Genomic DNA, 24923 nt, shown 5'->3' on the forward strand with positions numbered 1-24923 from the left:
GAATATCGTATCAATTGGGAGATGTATACCCCGTATGCAGGTGCTGCTGGAATGTTGCTACTTAGAAATGAAAAGTTAACAATTGGAAAGCTGAAATCATATCTTTTGTCGTAAAGTTTTGTTTTCAATCGACCCTCATTGTCAATTTCTAGATGTAAGTCAAGATATGAGGCCGACTTAACTGTATCTATTGTATCCTTTATCTCTAGTTCAATGGGATAGATGCGTTCGACATAGTCATCAAATTTTAAATTCTTTAGTGAAAAAACATCCTCTTCATCTTTTTAATAAGCTTTGAATTTTTGATTCGAGAATCACTTTAGAGACATTGATTGTCGAACTGGGCATTTGGTGCAGAAAAAATAGTACCGTTTGTGTTAATATAATGAATATGTGAACATGATATATTTTATTCAGTTTTATGTTGAAATGAACCGAAAATCGATTTTAAGGTTTTATGTCACAAGTAGGAAGTTTTAAATTGTAAAAATGTGAATGCAAGGTGTGCATAGTTTATTTATGGTAATATATAACTTCTGGTTGCCGTTTTGATAAATGACATTTGCATATACAATAATGACTACAAATAAAAAAAAAGTATACGAAAATAAGTAAATATGGTATAATGGTTAATGAAACAAATCCCATACCGTAAAGTGGACTATTAAGGACCACTTAAAATCGTATAAAAGATTCAAACAAGAAAACTAACTTATTTTTAACAATTCAATTTACGCAAAAAAATATGAGCAAATTATAATGTCGATAAAAATTATGCAACTTAATGTTTGGATCCAATCAAATTTAGCTTCAGGTTATCAAAAACACTGTTTTTGCTGTCCTCTGTATCCAAATATTCCTCTTGATATTCTTGACATACAGGCTTCCATGTAGTACTTGGTCTTAAGGATGATTTGATTTTCTGCAAACGAGATACTAGAACATTAACATAAAATATACATGGGAATTACTGTTTGGAATCATTATTAAATCCATTTAAACTTATAGCTATCAATAGGCATATGGTCAGTCACAAACTATCCAGACGACTGGTTTTAATAAAAAAAGAAAACAGTGAAAATATTCTTTCTTGCAAACAAGGTTATAAGGTAATGAACTTGAACAATGCTCATCATTATAAATTATTTCAATCTAAAATACCTCCATACTTTAATGATCATGCTGTTCGTGTCAAATCTTATACCAATATCACAACAACTGCAACTTAAACTATCAATCATAAACACATGTTGCAGGTTCTCAGTATTAACGACTTAACGTCCTAAACCACATTACTGCAACTGTTATAAATCGAAGGGCCAAATGATTACCGGAGACCTAAGTTTTATCATTAACACTTCTCTGAGAATTATTTTATGTTATTCGAAAATCGTAAGTATAGTGACTCTAAATCCAGCAATTGTTTACACCAGAGGGACGAAAGATACCAGAGGTCAGTCATACTCATGGATCGAAAACACAACCACAAAAGAAAAATACAAACAGACAAACAAAAGTACACAACATAGAAAACTAAAGACTAAGCAACACAAATCCCATAAAAAAACTGGGGGTGATTTAAGGTGCTCTGGAAGGGTAAGCAGATCCTGCTCCACAACCATACCACATTTTCTTTATTTAATCTTATAAAAGACATTGTGATGTAATTACATTTTGTTCTGAAGCTATTATTTTAAAAATGTTTAAATTCTTGATGGAAAACGTGTTTTGTGTAGAGGAACAGGTTTTTTTTTCGACAAAATAGTCGGCATTCCCAATGGAATCATCGGTTTCACTTACTAATTGGTTACTTTATTCATATGACGCAAACGTCATACATACACATAGGAGTATGTTTATTTATCCCTTAACTTCACGGTCCATTAAATTGTTCAAATTGTGGTGACTATGTTGAACACCACTTACCCGTTATATCTGGAATAAAGTATTACACAGGTACGGGGATTGCATCGGTTCTTGACTTACATTTAAAAGTTAAAAAATGAGGACGTTTGAGAACAAATTTTAAGGCAAAATAGATTATTTCAGCTATTAAAATATGAACTTTTATCCATATGTAGCAACGACATTCCAGCTATTAAAATATGAACTTTTATCCATATGTAGCAACGACATTCCAACAACGCTTGCATAGGAAATATATATTTCACAGTTGAAACGATATTCCAAAGCTTGTAATACAAGTTGTACTTTCATCATTATTTCCTCAAAGGGGGTAACTGTTCAAAATAGAGCTTTAAAAACTAAGTGGTGAAGTTGAAATCTTTCCTTTGAATTAATGTTTTATGAACGCAATCACGAGTTTGTTGACCGATTTTTTCAAATATGTAAATATTTGTATAGAAAGCACATAGAATTGGCGAACAACGTCTAAAATTTGTCTTTCAATCAATAGTTCTCCAATGATTTTTTAACCTATAATGTGATATCAGATATAAAAATAAGAAGATGTTGTATAATTATCAATGAGAAAACTATCAAAAAGAGACCAAAATGACACGGACACAGACAATTAACAACTTTAGGTCACCGTACGGCCTTAACGACTTTTTGCTAATGCGCTTTGTCTATGCACTGTGTATATATATGCCTTCAAATTGGGTTTTCTTTGTTGACATAGTTGTTTGTTTTATAGGGAACAAGGTTATAACATGTTTAACGAAATGTTGACTGCTGTTGACATTGTTGTTAATTTTATGCAAATATATGCAAATATCATAAAAGTGATAGGCTTAGCTAGCTATAAAACCAGGTTTAATCCACCTTTTTCATTTTTTTATTTTTCATTGAGTTCGACTTTCAACCAGTTTGTTACCTATTTGGAACAGAAAATATATTTATATTTGTTTTTACCCAAAACACGATCATGTTAGGATTATTTTGACGGTTTTTTTTTTGGTTTATTTTTTTCCACCTAGAACACCACTTTGAATGATATATACCATAAAATCTAAATCAATGACCCTATTATTTTTTTTTACTTTATAACATCGCAAATATCTGTATCAACAACATGAAGTTTTTTTAAAGAAAATCTATGGAAATGGAATTTATTTGATGATTTAAATAGTTATCAAAGGTACCAGGATTATAATTTTGTACGCCAGACGCGCGTTTCGTCTATATAAGAATCATCAGGGACGCTCATATCAAAATATTTATAAAACCAAACAAGTACAAAGTTGAAGAGCATTGAGGATCCAAAATTCCAAAAATTGTGCCAAATACGGCTAAGGTATTCTATGCCTGGAATAAGAAAATCCTTAGTTTTTTCAAAAATTTTAAGTTTGGGAAACAGGAAATTTATAAAAATGACCACATTATTGATATTCATGTCAACACCGAAGTGTTGACTACTGGGCTGGTGATACCCTCGGGGACGAAACGTCCACCAGCAGTGGCATCGACCTAGTGGTGTAAATAGTTATCAAAGGTACCAGGATTATAATTTTGTACGCCAGACGCGCGTTTTGTCTATATAAGACTCATCAGTGACGTTCATATCAAAATATTTATAAAACCAAACAAGTACAAAGTTGAAGAGCATTGAGGATTCAAAATTTCAAAAATTGTGCCAAATACAGCTAAGGTAATCTATGCCTTAAAAACATACTAAATATTTTTGCCAATTATATGATTGTTCTTTCTATAGGGGTAAATTCAGTAAAAAAATCTCCCATTGACTTTAATGCTAATCTATGTATGGAATTAAATTTATACCTGATTTACCTTTAGAAATTGGAAACTTTCATACAACATTCATGAAAGTACAAATGTAGCCCTATCTTTTGCAACAATAAAAACATAGGGTCATGCAGCATTTTGGGGCATTCAAATGGCCTTGTTTACAAACAATGTAGATTCGCACTGAATTCCTATTTACTTTTCAACCCTGTAGTAAAAAAAATTAGTACATTCAGCTTTTTTTTTCAACTCTAGTTTTGATCCATCTGCCAAAAAATATTTATTACAAGCATTATCTAACAATCAGAAGAGCATATGACTTCAGTGTTATACAGAAAGCTCTCCCCTAAATGGGCGGTCCCTGATGGCGTATATTTATTTAATGAATTTACCCCTATAGAAAAGTTCACCCCTTTTGAAAGAATACAATCAGCTGTCAGATAATAAAAAGAGATAAATTTGTTTTTAAGATTGGTAGTTATAGTTCATCGAGCTAAAACGGTACTCAAAATTAAAAAAAATATGCAACAGATAAACTCGAGAATGGAAATGGGGAATGTGTCAAAGAGACAACAACCCGACCAAATAAAAAACAACAGCAGAGGGTCACCAACAGATCTTCAATGTAGCGAGAAATTCCCGCACCAGGAGGCGTCCTTCAGCTGGCCCCTAAACAAATATATACTAGTCCAGTGATAATGAACGCCATACTAATTTCCAAATTGTACACAAGAAACTAAAATTAAAATAATACAAGACTAACAAAGGCCAGAGGCTCCTGACTTGGGACAGGCGCAAAAATGCGGCGGGGTTAAACATGTTTGTGAGATCTCAACCCTCCCCTATACCTCTAACCAATGTAGAAAAGTAAACGCATAACAATACGCACATTAAAATTCAGTTCAAGAGAAGTCCGAGTCTGATGTCAGAAGATGTAACCAAAGAAAATAAACAAAATGACAATAATACATAAATAACAACAGACTACTAGCAGTTAACTGACATGCCAGCTCCAGACTTCAATTAAACTGACTGAAAGATTATGATTTCATCATATGAACATCAGGCACAATCCTTCCCGTTAGGGGTTTAGTATCATACCATCATAACATATATGAGAAGAACATAACCCGTGTCATGCCAACAACTGTTTTTAGAATAAATGTGTTTAGTTCCGATGCAAAGACCTTACCAGTGACTCAATATTAACGCCAAAATATGCAATCTTTAATGACTTGACAACAGTATCGTAATTATATCCCTTCTTAATAAGTTTATTCAAAGATTTTGTAAGTTTCTGAGGTGAATACTGACACCTTTGTGCTTTATAAAGAATATTTCCATAAAAAATTGGATGTGAAATACCTGAACGTATTAGAAGTCTGCATGTTGAGCTATATTTACGAATGATGTCTTTATACCGATGATAAAATTTAGTAAATGTTTTGACTAGTTTGTGATATCGAAAACCCTGGTGTAATAATTTTTCAGTAATACATAAATTTCTCTCGTTAAAATCTAAAACATTGTTACATACACGAGCGAATCGTACAAGTTGAGCCCATTTATTGTAAAACTTAATTGCAGTATTAATAAATCTCACTTCTTTTATTGACTGTCCCTCAGCATTCTTTACTGCTATAAAAGCAAATACGAATATAGGTACTATTGGTATCACAGATATAATAGTTCCAAATGCTACAGCAGATTCTGGGTAAGTATAAGATCCATATGTTGGAGGTCTATAAGCTACGAAACTAGATACAATTAATCCCTGTAAAGATATCAGATAGTCTCAATAGAAAGTGCAATTAGTAAAATTAGTGTTCTGACATGTACCTTCATAATAGGCAATTTGTGATCCTGACAGAAAATATGGAGTTCCATCAATATTAAAAAGATATTTCGGAACTGAAAATTCGAGATTCAAAAAATTCAGATGGATCATTAATATTTCGGAACTCGGAACTATATATCTAAATTTGAAATAAGACACGCGATTAATAGCAATATCAAAATCGATCTTCAAATTCAATAATAAAAACAAAATATCCGGCTTATTATAAAGGCGCGATAGCCAATAAAATATCTGTTATCAAATTACCCCACAAAGTTGTTTTTATTTGTCAATTCATATTTAGAGCGAAATCTTGTTTATTGTATTTCATTGACAAGTAATATTATTAAGTTTGAATGCATGTCGTAGATGATTTGTTTTCTTTTCTTTTTGGATATCTGATTACCCTCTTTTAGTTCGATATATGAACTAATAGCTGCAGTTGAAATTGAAAAAATGTGTTATGTTTTCCTCATGAAAAGTGAATGATGTTTTAAATACCACGGTTCTTTTTAACAAAAAAATTAAATAAATTTTAAACTTACAAGTAAAATTATAGGTGTAATAAATCCGAGGCATATTCGAAAAAAGGCGGGAACTTTTCTACCAATCATTAGATAGACATCGTTTGAAAATCGTTCTGCACCTAGGCAAGAGTCAGGTTAAATAAATAAAGAATCATAACAATCACATAAACCAACTACATATTAAACATCTATACGTCTAGTCGTAGTTGACTTAATCAAAGGATCCAATGAATGGATTTCAAAGTCAGGAGCCTGTAATTCAGTGGTTGTCGTTTGTTGCTGTGTTATATATTTGTTTTTTGTTTCATTTTTTTTTTACATAAATTAGGCCTTAGCTTTCTCGTTTGATTTGTTTTACATTTGTGATTTCGGTGACTTTTATAACTGACTATGCGGTATGGACTTTGCTAATTGTAAAAGGCCGTACGATGACCTATAGTTGTTAATCGTCTCATTAGCAACCATACCACGTCTTCCTTTTGATAATGACAATACAAAAAAAACTATTTTTACAATTAAATCTACCAAAAGTAAAAGTGTATGCAAGATTTTGCGATTCATTGCACACATGGAAACTTACATAGGATATTGATATCTTCTAACCTATGCATATACGTATGTCAGCAAAAAATATAGACTAAGGCGATTCGATAGAAATAATGAACATTTTAGATTACTATACCATTAATCACCGATGTATAAACGAAACCTTTGTCTGGCGTACCAAATTGTAAGCCTGGTACCTTTGAAAGCTATTATAGCAAGGCAGTTTGAAATGAGAATAAAACAACATCTAATCTTTCAGATTTCATTTTACCATAAATCCATCCGAAAATGATACACTCTATGAATCCAAATATTGGAAGTGAAAATGCCGCAACATACCAGTCAACAAGTTGAAATATGTATATACCTCCCTAAAATAAAATTACGTCAGTAAGTATATTTTTGTGTAATTTACCGTAGAAGATAACAGAAACAATGTGATGGGAAACAGACGCAAAGTCTTATTTTCATGTCAAAATGAAAATGAAATATTTGAACAGTTTATCACAAGGTTTTTGATTGTTTCAAATGTACTAGTAAACAGAACATACAGTTTGTTAGTGGAACAATAACTGAGAGATGAAATAAATCTATATTTGTAAGTTGTTATGTACATCTTCGGAAGACATAACATGGTTGTAAGCTTACGTTGATTGTGGTTCTGCTTATATAAAAGTAGCTAAAAGTTTATGTTTGTTGCAGATGTCATTTTCGGAAAATAGAGTCAATTGGAATGTTGGTGAATTCGTGATTTCCTTTCGCAGAATTAACATTTAATGTTTACGTCAAACAATAATGATAGTATTGACAGCCTTATCAGTCTGGACAAAAACAGATTCATTGGCGAGTCCTTTTAGCTATTGTTTGATCCGAGATATAGAGCTATTGTAGTTGTTGTAAGGAGTAAAATGTTCTTTAAAATATTTTTAAGATAGAATATCATGCAACTATGTTCATTACTGAGATTAAAACATTCTCAGGATTTTTTGTCAGCTTTTTCCCGCTTTATTCATTTCGTTATGCTATATACTTTAGAACAGTACTATATGTGTATGTAACAAAAAAATTGTTCCGGCGTGACATTTGTTCCGCCGGAACAAATATAATGGAAAATATGTTCTGGCGGAACTTATATCACAGAAAATATGTTCCAGCACTATACAATTTGTTCCGGAACTAATTTTTTAACAAAATGTGAAATAAGTTCCGGAACAAAAATCACAGCTCCATGAGTTTTGTTCCAATATTGAAATTTAAAAAAAAAGTGAAATAAGTTCCTGTGATATTAGTTATGAATGAAGGTTTTTTTATAGAAATCAATGAATAGGTTCTGCTCGAACCTATTTCACAGAAAATAAGTACCGTTAACTAACATATTGCACAGCGAAATATTTTCTTGTTACATTTAAAAATTAGAATGCAAGCTGGATGCTGTACTGTGATTGCATGGGGTAAATTTGCAATTGAAGGCATGACTGTAGGATGAAGATAAGAAATAAAAGCAATGATAATGCATTATAATTTGTATCTATGTTTTATCATTTATGTGATATTCGACCTCCTTGTTTTCTGTTGATTTGTCATGGGTGTTCTTATCCTAAATGTACTTAGCTAAGGTCATGGCACAGTTTCAAAACAGTGTGTCTTTTGATTCTTAATGTCTTTTAATATAATTGATCAGTCACTTTGTCCTTTTCAATTTAGTACAAATGTTCATCTTTAACGTTTATACTTTTTTTTTTGTATTATTAATTGAGTATGTTATTAAACTTTTGGTTTACTCCACAGGATCCAAATAGGATGTTTACACTTTTTATTACTTACATTATCAATATAATACATGTTTTTCATAATGACTTAAAACTCACTGATGACAAGTGCTTAGTATATAAGAGAACTTGTTTAACCGGTTGAGGAACAAATCTCACAAATCCAGAACTTATTCCACCAAGCAAGGAACAAATCTCACAAACCCGGAACTTATTTCACTAGGTAAGGAACAAATTTCACCAACCCAGATCTTTTTTCATCAGGTAAAGTGTGGAACTTATTTCATAGAGTTGGAACAAATTATATAGAAATTGTCTGTGAAAAAAGTTCTCCCAGAACATATTTCCTGTGAAATTAGTTCCAGTGGAACTTTTTTCACAGGAACACATTTTGGCTCACATGTTCACTTACTTGCGTACAGAAAATAATTCCAAGAAGAAAACTGAATACACAATAGGCTATTGTAAATAATACTCTGCGTCGACGTAACGATTGGAAGCTGTCGGTAAATACAACCACAATAGATTCACACACAGCAAACTATAAAATAGTACAACTTTGAAATTTTGCATCTTAGTCTTTTGCATAGCATTTTTTATGTAAATAACCATAAAAACTTGCTAAAATGTATTAAGCAAAGAAATTGTACACTGAGAAAAGAAGATAAATAGACTGTTTCGTGAGACAAGAATTGATAGCGCGACATTACTGACCGTTATTTTATTTATTTGTTCAGTCTATGTAATAAACATGAAGTGTATTGACGGACTCACGCAAGGTTTTGTGCTATTTAATTATGCAGTTAATGTTATAATCATGATTTGGTCTCTTGTTGAGATTTATATTATTGGCAATCATACCTCATCTACTTACTTTTATATGAAGTTTCTTGTTTAACAGACTGAAAGTTATATGCTATAGAAAAAGTAAAATCATGAAAAATATTGAACTCCGAGGAAAATTCAAAACGGAAAGTCCCTAATCAAATGGCAAAATCAAAAGCTCAAACGCATCAAATGAATTGATAACAACTGTCATATTTCTGACGTGGTATGGACATTATCTTATGTAGAAAATGGTGAATTAAACCTTGTTTTATAGCAAGCTAAAGCATCCCACTTGTATGACAGTCGCACCAAATTCAAATATAGGTAAAAATGTCCAAAAATAGGGGTACAGCAGTCAACATTGTATTTAATTGTTAATTACAATAAAACAAACAATTGTGACAGAAGACATTAGTGTTCAAGCCGTACATCCCTAGTGTGTCAAAAATTGTTGTATGGGCATTCTATTTCATGTTATAACGATTCGAGAACGTAAAACTACCTTTTGTTCTATAGGTTATACTCTAATAATTTCTACTGTGTAAAATATATTTTCATAAAAAAATGTGTTCTTCGATGTTTTCGTTTTCTTTAGCTATAGCTTTAGCATTTCAATCATGAATAAACAGTTATGTGTGAATTAGATTTATGTTTAATGCAGCTTATATTACTGGTGTATTGGTAACATTACTTTATATTTTCTTCTCTTTAAAATGTCATGAAACAAATTTAGCAATTCAAAACAACTATACACATGAGCTTATAAATTTACTCACTTGACTATCAAGACCTACAGTTAACAACATCACAAAGAATAAACACGACCACACATTCTGTCCTGGTAAATAAGCAAGGGCTTCCGGGTAGGCTATAAAACCTAACCCTGGACCTGTAATGCAGAACAAATATAAATGTTCATAATATGTAATAATTATTTCTGAAGGGTACAATCTGTTTTTGTTTCATGTATAAGCTCGTTTCAGGTGAATCTCACGTGATTTTTTTCCCGTGAATTTCATGTCAGATTCATGTGAAATTCACGTAGGCAAATTTCGCCTGTGTACTCCGTGGTCATACGTCTCTTTTGCTTTTCAAAGGTTATTTTTGTCTTTTTCTTTCCTTTTGATGTCGTATGTGTGAAATTGAAAATGTTCATTATTATATTTACATGATGCAACTATAAGGTATTAAAAAATATTACATAAAAAAATCTTCTCTCGTTCAATAATATTCCTTAATTGTATATACTTCTCACTTCTTTTCTTGATTATTTTCAAGCTGTTAATTTCAAAACATAAGTTGAAACGTACATTATCTAAATTCATGCATAACATAGTTATTACCAGATTTTACTATTTGACCAATCGGTAATGACAACTTTGCTGCCATAAATCCTAGGACTGTAAAAATAACCAGTCCAGAGTAAATACTGGTACCCTCGCCTATAAATGTTAACATGATGGAATCTCTGAAAATGAAGAAAAAAAAATATGAAAATGAAAACTTCAGATCCAGTTTTAATGAAATTTTCTAGTGATAAAACTTATTTATTAAATACTTAGTATTTTGAAATCAGAGAACTATTTCAATCGTCCAAGGATCTTATTTTTTGTTTAGTTGGTGATCCTTTTTGGTCAAAGTTTGCCGGCGAGTTACAAACATTTTTGCATCGTCGATCACATCTGTGTGGATGGTTATATTATTTATAAAGGTAGTTATGACTTGAAAGCAGAGTTGTCTCGTTGGCACTCATACCACATATGCTTAAATCAATATAAAGCTAACAAGCTATAATGCGACAATCAGAACGAGTAAATGTTTTTTTTTACTTTAGCAGACTCGACATAAAAAATAACCAAAGCCACATCTAGGGGGCATCATATCGTCGTATGCAATAGGTTAGTTTGAATACAATACCTATAGCTCTAAAACGAAGAGAAAACAAAAATTAAAATGTCAATATTCTTGAAGATTTCTGACTATGTGATATTGTCTTCGTGAAATACATCTGATATATCAAACCGAGTCATATAATTATCTAATACTGAAAATCAGAATGATATTTTGCTGTTGGGTGTCGTCTTGATGTGTATGCTCTCCAATGGTGTGAAGTTTATATTTTAATTTGCATAATAATTAAAACCTGTATTATTTGGGTGCAGTTACCAGCAAACCGTAATAGGAACTGCTCACCTCTCTTGATCACTAGGATTTCGAATTTCCTGTAAAGTTTATATGATTTTCAATACGTAATTTTGTGTGTAATTTGTTTTGGTGCATGTGACACTGACACGTTTTTGCAACATACCGTAATATATTGTTATCAAATTTGTTAAAACTGGCCATTGAAATGAGGGGTCCCCATCCTGGTCCGAGGGAGTAAAATACTTGCAGTGCCGCTTCTATCCACACCTGTAATAATATTTGACAACGTCAGTAAAAGGAAAAGTGACTTACACTAATCACGCAACAAACTTAAAACATAGTCAATCATATAAGTGATATTTGCTACTTTTGCTGATACATCAAATCGTATTATAAGTTTTTTTTTATCCACGGTTTGTTTTTCGTATTTTTCTGTAAACTCTTCAAATACAAAATATTAAAACTTGCTTGCAACTTCAGCAGATGAGAGAAATCTGGTCGAAGATACATAATTACTCCGTCAACTGATCCGTCCAGGGTGAGTCCTCTAATTAGAATGATCGTCAAAATAACATATGGTAAGAGAGCTGTCACAAACACCACCTGTTAAGTAAAGTACAAACTATAATAGAATAAATCAAGCTGTTAGTGTTTCTTCTGGTATGTTTAAGAAATGAATGAATGAATCAACATTCCTGCAGAACTTGCGTATGGAGTCTATATCTTCAAGTTGATATGATACTCTCAAGCTTCGATTTCCCATAATGATTTCTATAATAGATAGATACTGCTAACAAGGAAGCTATCAAACCAAGAGTTCCGTGTAGTAAATCAATAATAGAGGGTTTCTCTTTAACGGAAGATATTGAATAAAGGCAACAGTAGTATACCGATGTTCAAAACTCATAAATCGATAGAAAAAAACAAATCCGGGTCATAAACCCAAACCGATGGAAACGCATTCAATATAAGAGGAGAATGACGACACAACATTAAAATGTAACACACACAGAAACGAACTTAGAGATCAAAGGGGTGAAGTAGAAATCATCTTTCGGAATATTAAATACATAACAGTACACTAGTCTTATCCTGCAGAAATATTTAATGTGAAACGTGGCATATCTTCAAAACTTTGCTCGCGAGTACATGCAGGTTGTCACAAACCAGCATTACGCACACAGAACAACAATAAAACACATCTTTGTTTATTACCAGTGAACCTATACCTTGCTGGTGTTCAGCCAATGCTTTTATATATCTAAAATACAAATGATACATCATGTGTAAAAATTACATTTGACAGAATTTAGAAAATTTGCTTCAGCAAATGATTCAACCCCTTTTTGTATATTTTTAGGTTTGATCTGTTGAACTTACTACTATTGGCCCTGAGCGCTTTTTATGACATAAATAATCAACACAGGAACCAAGTCATACCTTTTTTATACATATATATTAAAAATAAGCTAACCTATTGTCATGTCGTATTTGTTTTGTAAATCCTTCAATGAAATAATCTTACCTTCCCAACAGATTTGACACCTTTTATTATACAGAGTCCGACAATCATCCAGGCACCGAACAATGCAAGTAATATTCGCCAGTTGATCTGACCAAGCTCGCCCACTCCGGAAGACATCTGAAGGACATTTTGCCTTCAATGAGTAAAACATTATTTATTATTTTATCGTCATATTAAATGCAAAAAGTTAAATCACAAAAATACTGAACTTCGAGGAAAATCCAAATCGGAAAGTCCCTAATCAAACGGCAAAATCAAAAGCTAAAACACATCAAACGAAAGGATAACAAACAACAATGCCAGTTTTGGTGTATACTTGATATTTCATGAGCATTGATTAGAGATACAAACGACAATAGTTTTATCCATGTTCAAAGCTCTCATAAAGCCATATATTAAAAACTTACAAAGATAGAAATAAACTCTCCACCAACAACATGATTGAAAGTTTGCATGGGTTTCCTCTATTTACTATTAATTATTTTTAAATATAAGAACAAAATTATTTAATTATGTTAAAACAATATATTGATTTCAGAAGGTACTACCTTATTAATAATAATCGGAGCCATCATCAACCTTCTGAACAATTTTGGCAATCTCAATTGTCTTTAAAAACAACGAAATGAAAAATTGTCTTTGTAAACTACCATTACTTGTATAATGTTTATCTCCTTTTATGAGACATCATTTGTCAGTTCACATTAACAAGAAGTAACTCTCAGAGCCATTTGTTCCTATAACTTTATCCTTATTGTACAGACAGACCAGAACACTTTATGTATCCTGTCTTCAATACTGAAGCATTATTTTAATGTACACACCATTAAATGCAATCCGAAACATCGCCATTTAAAGAAAATTAATTTTGTAAAAATCTTTTTTTTTTGTCGTCTCTCTACAAATTATGTTGCGAAATTGTTTGTTTTTGAATAGATGTAAAGCTGCCTTGTGGTTATCATGCTTATCAAATTGTCATACTTCTTCATAAATCAGTGTAAAGTACTATAAATTTTCAAACAAAAGTAACATAATCAAACTATCTCAATCAAATATACATACTGCCAAAAATCTTCTTGAGCAGTTATCCAGGACGAAGTTTCGTTTAAAGTTGTTTGATTTGACATTTTACTCAGCAATTGGGTGTGGTTATTCAACGAACCACTGTCTTTCACGCACTGAAGGCTATTCCAATCATTATCACATACTGTCCATGGCAAAGGGTTGATAAATGAGTTACCGATGTAATACAGTGTCCATGCAATTATCATATTGTAGTAGATATTGATGACAAACAACGGAATCGCCATTCCATATCCAACGCCTGTAAAATTTAATTATCCTGTGTAGTTAATTACTCTGAAAAGTATAACTTGCAACACGATATTCTAAATTATAAAAACATAAACGTATTAGGATTTATAGTTAATAAGAATTCTATTTGGTTATAAATTTAATTGAACATATGTTGCACTAAAGAGGACGGGAAGATTCTCTTGTTCAATTAACTTCACAAATAATACAAGATGGTCTTGAAGTATAGATTTTGCGTACTGACGTTTGTTATCATCTTAATTACGTATTATAGTATTCTTTTATATGTCTTTTTTAGATATTCATTTGAAGTGACTCTGTGGTTATGTAAAACCACATACTTTGAACGGCAAAATTTTTTCATTTATTGATATTACTTTTACTTGACATACTATGAAAGACAAAACTATTTTATTCAATAAGACTACTTTTTCTGTTTAGTCTGTTTTTTATGATATACATTTGACGTGAAACTGTACTTATGTATCCCGTCATACTTTGAACCACACCATTGTTTTATTTATTATTATTACTTTTACTGTTAAATCTGTTTTTTGTTATATCTACTTTACGTGAGTCTGCATTTATGTAGAATGTAGGACAGAAAGTCACAGGACAAAAAGTCACAGACAAAAAGTCACGGACAAAAAGTCACAGGACAAAAAGTCACAATTCATTTTTTCTGATTATTTTCTTTGAATAAAAAATGCTTATTTTTACAAAAATATTTTTGTGTTTTTCTTGATGTATTGTATATTAACCAACTTTGTAAGCAAAATTTATAAAAAAAAATATCAAAGATGATCAAATAATTGTTAAGAAAACAAAATGTCAAAGTAGATTGGCACTCAAATGGCTTCATGGTGCCAAGAAATATGTCCTTTGCATAATTAAAATAAAATAAATCTTCATTTTTCAAGTAGAATGATAAATTCCATTAACTTTAATATGATTATATGTATTAAAAAGTAAATATTTTCAAAATATTTCTCTTATATATTCCAACAATTGTCAAAAAATTATTTGTGACTTTTTGTCCTGTGACTTTTTGTCCTATCAAATTTGTGACTTTATGTCCTGTGACTTTTTGTCCTGTGACTTTCTGTCCGTTTACCTTTATTTTACACCAGTAATGAAAACCTTCTATCATTTATGGGTAGACTTTACATAGATAAATTCAGCCGTATTTGACGTGAAACTGTACTTATGTATCCCGTCATACTTTGAACCACACCATTATTTTATTTATTATTTTTACACCAGTAATGAAAACCTTCTATCATTTATGGGTAGACTTTACATAGATAAATTCAGCCGTATTTGACGTGAAACTGTACTTATGTATCCCGTCATACTTTGAACCACACCATTATTTTATTTATTATTTTTACTGTAAGTCTGTTTTTTGTTATATCTACTTTACGTGAGTCTGCATTTATGTATGCCGTCATACGACAAAATTATTTTTATGTCTACCTGTGCGAATTTCAAACGCGCAATTTTACACCAGTAATGAAAACCTTCTTTCATTTATGGGTAGACTTTACATAGATAAATTCAGCCGTATAGGAAAAGCAAAATGAGAATGTTGGAATTGATGTATGCCTTTTTGTGCTACTTTGTTACATTTGTTGTTTATGTAGTGATATTAAGATGATAACACAATATTGACTGTTGTACCCCTATTTTTGACATTTTTACTCTTTGAGTATGTTTTTTTTGTTCATGCATCGTTGACAATGTAATGGAATTTGATGCGACTGTCATACAAGTGAGAGGTTTAGCTAGCTATAAAACCAGGTTCAATCCACCATTTTCTACATTGGAAAATGCCTGTACCAAGTCAGGAATATGACAGTTGTTATCCTTTCGTTTGATGTGCTTGGACTTTTGATTTTGCCTTTTGATTTTTGATTTTACTTTTTGAATTTACCTCGGAGTTCAGTATTTTTGTGTTTTTACTTTTTACTTTTTACTAATTTTGAGTACGAATAAATATACCTATTGCATATTCCTTTCTAAATAGGTCGCATTCGGCTATTGCGTCACGATAATGGACCTGCTGCACTTTTTTTTTTCTTCAAAAGGTAAAATAATTTGGTCCGTATCATTAAAGGGAAATTCCGCGATTTTTTACTTATCATCTAATTATGTTCATCTTAACATAAAAAACACATTTGCAAAGTTTTAAATTTATATTCCTTCTAATAACGTAGAAAATCAAGTATTTGTAACTTTTTTGGTTGACCTTCTTCTATACGTATTTAATTCCAATTATGGAACACCTTCTCATTGGAATTATTTCCAGATGAGGAGTTATAAAAATTTGTCGCACACATAAAAGTTTCTAGTAAATTAAAATTATATACACTAAAATCCAAAGTTCACGGATTAAAATATAAAAGGAAACAAACAAAAACCAAATAAAAAGTAGACAGGATCACTTAAGCCTTATACAATAAAAATAAAGGGGACACCCCTCCCTCTACCTTATCACATATGTACAAACAGTTCATATCACAAATGTTCAATATATATGGTTTTAACTTTATATACAGTTCCTTGGACGGATTCACAATTTCTGCAGAATATAAGTTCTCTATGCAACCTATAACACACATCCGTAGACATTTTCTGTATTTTGTCTATAATCGGTACGACTGTTAATATAAGGCAACATAAATGTACTGTCAATAATCAATTTAACGATTTCTACTTGATTTTTAAATCTTTCAGTCCATCCTGACGTGCCAATCATAGAGATCATAAAGACCTTTAGATTAGAGAATAATGCTATTCTCTGCTGATGTAATGCAGGACAGAGAAGAAAAAGGTGAGTTATGTCCTCATTTGATGTTCCACACAATCTGCATAAGGAAGACTCTTTTCCACCACCAAATTCATGTTTATTTGACTCAAAGAGGTATGTTCCAGTTAAAAGACGAATTTTTACTGCTGCTTTCTTAACATCTGAGATTGTTGATGATAAGCTGGTCAAAACAGGGTGTACTGATCCATTTTTTAAGAGAGCTCTATCCAGGTGTACCAAAGTAGTTTTAGATTCTATTTCGTCCAGAAAAAAATTTGTCCAATATTTTTGAAGAGCCATTTTTACTGACAATGTCCATTTAAGTTTGGATGGAGGCTGTTGCTTTAATGAATCAATGCTTGGCAAATCATACATAGCTAACGTACCTGCGACCTTACAGAAGAAGCTTTGTTGATTATCCATATTCATAATTAGTTGTCGCTCTAGACTACCAGATCCAGTATTGTTGAGTTGTCACATGAGACAATGTTATAAAGGAAAGAAAGTTGCCTTTTATGGATTTTATCGTCAATCGGAAGAGCGCCTAAGATGAGATATACAGCTCCAGTAGCTGTTCTTGCGGGCATTGACTGGAATTTCTTAATTTGTACTGAGCTTTCTGTATTCAATGAGAAATACAAAAGCATGCACACATGACCAGAGTTATTTAAATGAGTAAAGTCACATGGTAAAATGAAACAGGTTAAGAGCACATGTCTAATGTTTTTGTTTTGAATGGAAGGCTGTTACACTACTCATACTTACTCCATTGAGTATTTTATATTAAAATAAATTGAAGTAACATAGAGACCTAATGAGTAACTTTCTTGATTATAGGTTTAAAATTATGATATTCATAGTCAGAGTTCGTATATATCATACATTAACATACATGAAGAAAAAAATATTTATCTTTAAAAATGAATTTTTAAGAATTATTTTTTGAAGATTTATAGAATTCAAACGGACTATATGACTTTTAACCAATTCCAATATAAACAATTAAAAACGACAGACCTTGGTTACTTAAAAAAAAAAAACATTTTCCGTATATTTCAAGTTAGTTAGTCGGATAAAACAACCGTACGATTGGCTCGATATCGACACGCAATTACGACTACATTAGGTTACTGTGGTTTTGGTCCTTTGTAGTTCATAGACATATCGTGGTTAAAAACGGAGAAGATGGTGATCTCTTGTCTAACAGAATAAAACTTGATATCTATGAATTTGAGCATTTTATACAGAATGGACATAATATCAGTTTTTGATTTTTTTGCGGAGTTTCCCTTTAAAATAAGTTGTACAGATAGTAACAGTTATTTGTTTTTATTTATTCATTCGTATACTTATTCATAATTCTTCTTTTAAAATAAATGATTAAAGCATTGCGACACTGATGAATTGTTATATGCTTTAATAAGTAAAAACAAAATAACAACGCGATCATTATTACACATTAGACATTATTAGACATTATTTATTAAAAACCAATCATGGGCCCTTGTCGGGCAAGATACAAAAACATCATACAATGATTTATATATAAACATTAGTGAAATACACAGTTATTATATAACAATTAAGACAGAGACGCCCATCAATATTTTTTCTCACGATATCGAACTATAATAGAGGTAAAATAGTAGAAGAAATTAAACACCAAACTTAAATTGAAAGCATAACATATCTTATTAACATATACTTTAAGGATAAAGTATTTTGAACTTTAGTGAACAATGTAGCAGTTTTTGAACCACACATTTATCGTCAAGCAATATGAAAATGTTTAAATTGTCAAGAGTTTCAGTTAACAATTTCGATATTATTGATTTACTCTCTAATATCTTGAACGTTTTTGATATAGTATTTATAGTTAATTCTTAAATGTCTTTTTCTTTTGAAATGCAAAGAAATAAATAACACATATATGTGTAAACTACTAACACGCATGTGTACAAGTTGTCACCTATATTAAGCTAATATTGGGAAGCAATTGAAGAAAACCCACTTCAGTTATAACATTTGCCATTTCCAACCGTCTTTTCACGAACCCAAATGTCTATCTCATGCATTATAAGCAGGCTCTTACAATAGTTTTGGGAACAAACAGTATCTAAGGTGCAAGCAGTTACTACATACCCTTATTTTCAATATTTGTCGTATAAACGAGCAACCTTTGCAATACATTCAGATGTATTTTACTATGCACGTAAAGTATTACCTTTAAAAAGAGGACAGACATCCCATACTTGTAATAAGCCTTTCCCACTGAATTGTCCTATGGCAGTCTCCAAAAAAAATAATGGCAGTCCACAAAACACCAAGAAAAATACGAATGGTATCAAGAAAGCACCTGTAGAGAAAGTAAGATATGAACTGTGAATCGTTATTGTCATATGTGTTACCATTTGTCATATACAAAGGTATTTCAAATAATTCTGATTAAAAATATAATGGGATGAAATCTATACATTTGTGACCGGGAATAGGTAGTTCACGATACGTTTTCTTTATTATAGCTTTTGTGACCTTGACAAATAAAACACAAAATTCCTATGAGACTTTGGAATTCCATTGGACACTTTTCATTCGAATGCAGTACATATTGGATGTATTATTTCAAATATAATGTGGAAAATGCAGTTTCCGTCAGTTATTAGTTTTAACAATTTTGTCATTGACACTGATCTTTAGTTTTTATTCATTCGAATTGCTTTGTCTGTCATGGCGAATGATTTTCCTAGAAGAAAACTTGTTTGTCACAAGAACGATTAATAATATAAAAAACGAAAGTATGGACCAATCACATCACAAGATGGCAAATTCCAGGAAGATATCAACTTTTAACAATACACGACTTAAAATTCCAAAGACCTTAATATTAACTGAAAACCCGAGAATATGTCAAAATGCTCTGACATCATCGAGAAATTGCTCGTGAAAATGTGTCTCTTTCATTTTGTTTGACATTAAGTCACTAATATTTTTCTACCGATTAATTATTTTCGTCTTTCAATGGTTCATATGAGTTATTTCTTTGTTAAGTGCTATGCTTTTGTGTAGTTTGCTCGAAAGCCGTGACAAAACGAAATAAGAACTTAACCATACATTTTTATAACCAATATTGAATGAATGAATGAATCTTTATTGCAAAGCATAGACATGCTATGGCAAAATTAACAACATATATTACATAATATAAAACATGAATAGACAACAGAGAACAATAGTAAAATACAATGACATATAAGTTATGAGACTATATGAGATCGAATATTCCATGCAGCTTTTACATAATTACATAATTTGATCGTGAGAGACTTACTAGAAGCTTGTAATAAATTTAATAGTTTGATATTATTAGGCCAATGACAATAGTACTTTGGTAAAAATTGTGTTCGTACAGATCTATAAGATGGACAAACAAGAACAAAATGGTATTCATCTTCAATAACACACATTTTACAACATTCACATAAACGATTTTCTCTAGGAATATTATTATAACGGCCAACTTCAATATTTAACTTTAATGTTCCACTACGTAACTTTGTTAACAGATTAAGATTATTGCTATAAGACATATTTTTCGATATAAAAAGTTAATTTAAGGTAGCACAATACAAAGATTTTGTCACTCCCAATCAGACAACTTTAAACTGATGTAATTCATTTCAACCTTCTTTATATTTTATAAATGAGGTACCAAAAGAAAGAAGAAACATTAATCTTTCAAATTGTGATAATTTCATTATGACATAATTATTACATAATTAATTATTATGTAATTAGTTGCTATATTGTGGTGTCCACACTTGAATGAATTTAGCTTCTTTGTTCTTCATAGCATCCCAAAATATTTTATATATTCTTGTACAACACAGCTTGACCTCCAAAACTGTGTCTCAGATTTCCAAAAACATCAATAGAACAAATTTTATACCCAATTGAATTTAGTGGTCTCTTATGAATTGATGTTGCAAACTTCAATACAGATTTATGAGAGAATGAAATACAATAGAAAAAATCTGAGACACAGTTTTGGAGGTCAAGCTGTGTTGTGCAAGAATCTATAAAATATTTTGGGATGCTATGAAGAACAAAGAAGCTAAATTCATTCAAGTGTGGACATCACAATATAGCAACTAATTACATTATAATTAATTATGTAATAATTATGTCATAATGAAATTATCACAATTTGAAAGATTACTCTTTCTTCTTTCTTTTGGTACCTCATTTATATAATTTAAAGAAATATAAGTGGAATTACATCAGTTTAAAGATGTCTGATTGGGGATGAAAAATCTTTGTATTGTGCTACCTTAAATGAACTATAAAACGACAGTTTCCTACATTCCTGAATAGTAGTTGACCAATTCTGCAAGTATTGATCTTTAATACGAGTTTTAATGTTATTTATACAAATTGTGCTAGCATCTTGGTTTAGCCACAAATAATTTAAACCAAGATCATATAACATATCACGAATATTTGAGGCCCAGTTTACATAACCATTGATAGCATCGTCATACAAGAGTTTATACACATCGTATACAACTTTTGGTTTATTTGTAATAATATGTAACCAATATTTCAATATATTTTGTTTAATATATTATTGGTAAATTTGAAAAAATGTAGTTGATGATATTTAAACAAAATTCGAATCTTAAATACAGTTATTCTTGTTATCAAAACATCTATAAAATTTGTCATATAGAGATACCAAGACTAGACACAGACAATGAAAGAAAGTATTGACATAGATTGACAAAACATGCATATCGTATGAATGACTAAATAATTTCATAGCCAGACGAGCATGAAAACGCTGACCTAATGTAGGGAACATTTCGACATCGGGAAAATCGTTGATATTTTAACATAAAATTTCAGCAATTTTTGCTCTTCGTTGTTAAAGTTTTGATAGAAAAGTTTTTCAAAATAAATTGAGTCTATCAAAAAACTTACAATAAGCACAATCAAGTGATATTGTTCTTTTTGGTCAATTTGTTATTGTTAACTTGTTTAATTACATGGGTACATTCGAACTCACTTAAAGTAAAGAATATGTAAAAAGAAATTCTACTATCTCTTTGTAAATAAATATATCAACAATTAACAGCGTAACGTACCACCTCCATTTCTCATACAGATATAAGGAAAACGCCAGAGATTTCCCAAACCAACCATATATCCAATCAGTGATAACAAGTATTCGACCTTTCGATTCCATTGTCCCCTTTCATTATTTCTGTCACTTGAAGATGAACTATTTGTTGTTTTATCCATGGCTACTGAAAAAAAAATCAACAAAATAGTATTAATAAATATTAGATAGGTTCAATAATTTGTAAATGTAGTTCACTTTTTCATTTCCTAAAATTGTATTGTTTCATCTCATTTGGTTATACTTATACCTGTTATTGATTGTTCATATTATCTGTTCTGTTTTAATTTTTACAAAGATATTACTCAACTGCTCAATACATATAGTCAACCTCTAGTTCTTTTACTTTGTCTTTTCTATCGATGTTTTCCCAGTATTGTAGTTTATTAATACGCATTGCTTAAAGTCACAGGTGTTGTAGGTTTGAGATTTGTCTCATAGTTTTTCAGCTGGTAATGCCATTATACTTTTGTTATTGTCAAGTGCATTAAACAAGCTTTTGGTAGTAAATTAATACACTATATCTCTTGATTATGCTTGAACGGGAAGTAAACTCATCAAGCTGTCTGAAAGGCACATGCTTGTTTCGTCTTCAAAAGACTCATCAGTGATGCCAGTATAAAAAAAAAGATAAAATGGCAAACAAAAGTACAATTGCGAAGAGCATTGAAGACCAAAAAATCTGGAAGCTCTAAAACCGTTGATGCGTCATACTACAAAAAGGTCTTTAAAGTGCTATAAGACTCTTCAGGGTTCGAGCTTCACTGATGAGTCTTTTGTAGATTATTTTAAAGCTGGTAACTATGATGAATGTAAATGTGTACAGAAGAGCAGGGGTTTTGTGTTTCACATTGATTTCTTTCCTGGTTAAGAATAGATTTGAAATACGTTTGAATATAATTAAGTTGGTACATTTTTTCACGAATCTTATATCACTATATAGACTTTTCGCTCTGATTAAAAACAACAAAGATTATATCAAAACAGTATATTTTAAGTAGATATGTGAAACGTATACAAAAAATATAATAAATACAAATTCATTTTGTTGTGTACTTTAACCCATTCTCTCGCATCATTGTTTCGTAACGATCGTCGACTTGAAAAAATGTATAAATAAAACAAAATACCAGGGAAATCCAAAACGATAGGTCCTTTATCAAATGACAAAATTAAAAGCTCAAACACACCAATCAAATAAATTCTATCTTTAATGTATACTACACTGTACTTCATTTCATTAAAACAATGAAGGGCTTACATTATGACATGTGATAGGTTATTAAGCTATTAAGAGGCCGATAATCTATGTCAATACAGATATATAGGAGTTTGGAGTTCTAACAAAAAGTGTGGATGCTGAATGTTTTGTAGAAATGAAAAACAAAAGTCGTGAAGAAATTGCCATTTCCCCCCTATTACATTAGTTGAATAAAATTAAGTATTGTTAAATCAAAATTAATGTCATAGAAAATTTTGAGAATGAACTAATTTGCATGTGGCGAGAGGAGTCAGGAAATTATTGCAAAAAGTTAAATAAGTTGGAGTGATATGTTTTCTTAGTGTGCCAAAATTGATGCCTGGAAATTAGCAAAACGTCGATATTGCTAAAAACATCTTGTATCTATTGCTTTTGCTGATTATCAATGTAATAAAAAAAAAATACGAATCTAGCGTCTAGCTGATATACAAATTTAATTTACCACATATACTTTTTATGAAAATTAATAATAAATCCTATTTATATTCATAAAATCATCAAAACAACTTACATTACACACATTTGAATGATTACTAGCATATGCTTATACCAGGCAGAAGCTAGCGAACAAAAGCTAGCGAACAGTTATGCTTATGTAGTAATTGATTAATATATCCGTTTTGTATTAAAACACCGTCTTCTTGTCACTAAAACACCGTCTTGTACTCAAACAACACCTTCTTGTACCTTATTCATAAGCATGATTTTATTTGTTTATCTGAATCAGATGACTTTGATATGATAGATATACCGGGTTATAAATTTATTATGCAAAATAGAAAAACTAAGTCAAAAGTAAAATCTGGTGGCATAGCTTTTGGTTATAAAGAAAAATATGAAAAACAAGTACATCTAATTATTGAAACAGAAAGTAAATGGGTGCTTTGGTTAAAAATATCTTCAGAAAATTTTGGTACTGAGGAAGATGTTTTAATTGGCTGTATTTATATTCCGCACAAAAACTCTATATACAAAACTCAAGGTGCTATTAACGAGCTTGAGCAGGAATTTCTAAAATTTTCTCTGAATTATAAATATATCCTGCTCACCGGTGATTTTAACAGTAGAACCAGTACTGATTCAGATTTTTTTGAGATTTCAGAAAGTCATCATGATAATTCCGATAATGTTGTTGTAGATTATGCTAGTTGTTTAAACCAGTTTAACATGTTACGTAAGAGATGTAGTAAAGATGTAACAAAAAATTCATATGGTAACCAATTACTTGATATATGTAAAAATAATAATTTATTTATATTGAATGGTATAGTAAACGGCGATAAAGAAGGCATGTTTACGTGTAGACAGTCAAGTGTTGTCGATTATTTTATTTGTACATATCCATTGTTATACTGTCACTTCAAACCATTAAAAGTCTGAAATGGCCTATATCTGTACTCGACTGTACTGATTTTAACTTGACCAGTCTGAATTCGTCTGAGATTTACTTGATAATACTCGACTGTAGTCTGAACCATACT

General features: G+C 30.9%; 1 protein-coding gene across 1 annotated transcript; it reads right to left on the bottom strand.

The window, feature by feature from the left end:
* Positions 1 to 560: 560 nt before the first annotated feature.
* LOC139529909 (sodium- and chloride-dependent glycine transporter 1-like) lies at positions 561 to 24107 on the bottom strand. Its single transcript, XM_071325872.1, has 14 exons — positions 23954 to 24107; positions 22147 to 22308; positions 19230 to 19361; positions 13945 to 14206; positions 12883 to 13015; positions 11826 to 11960; positions 11521 to 11624; positions 10556 to 10680; positions 9989 to 10101; positions 8797 to 8925; positions 6887 to 6986; positions 6088 to 6188; positions 5309 to 5479; positions 561 to 922 (listed from the first exon to the last, which is right to left on the bottom strand). The coding sequence occupies exons 2-14, from the start codon at positions 22301 to 22303 to the stop codon at positions 782 to 784; spliced, it is 1803 nt and encodes a 600-aa protein (XP_071181973.1). The 5' UTR covers positions 22304 to 22308; positions 23954 to 24107; the 3' UTR covers positions 561 to 781.
* Between the last annotated feature and the right edge of the window lie 816 nt (positions 24108 to 24923).

The sequence above is a fragment of the Mytilus edulis genome, chromosome 7 (assembly GCF_963676685.1).
Source record: "Mytilus edulis chromosome 7, xbMytEdul2.2, whole genome shotgun sequence".
Lineage (NCBI taxonomy): Eukaryota > Metazoa > Mollusca > Bivalvia > Mytilida > Mytilidae > Mytilus > Mytilus edulis.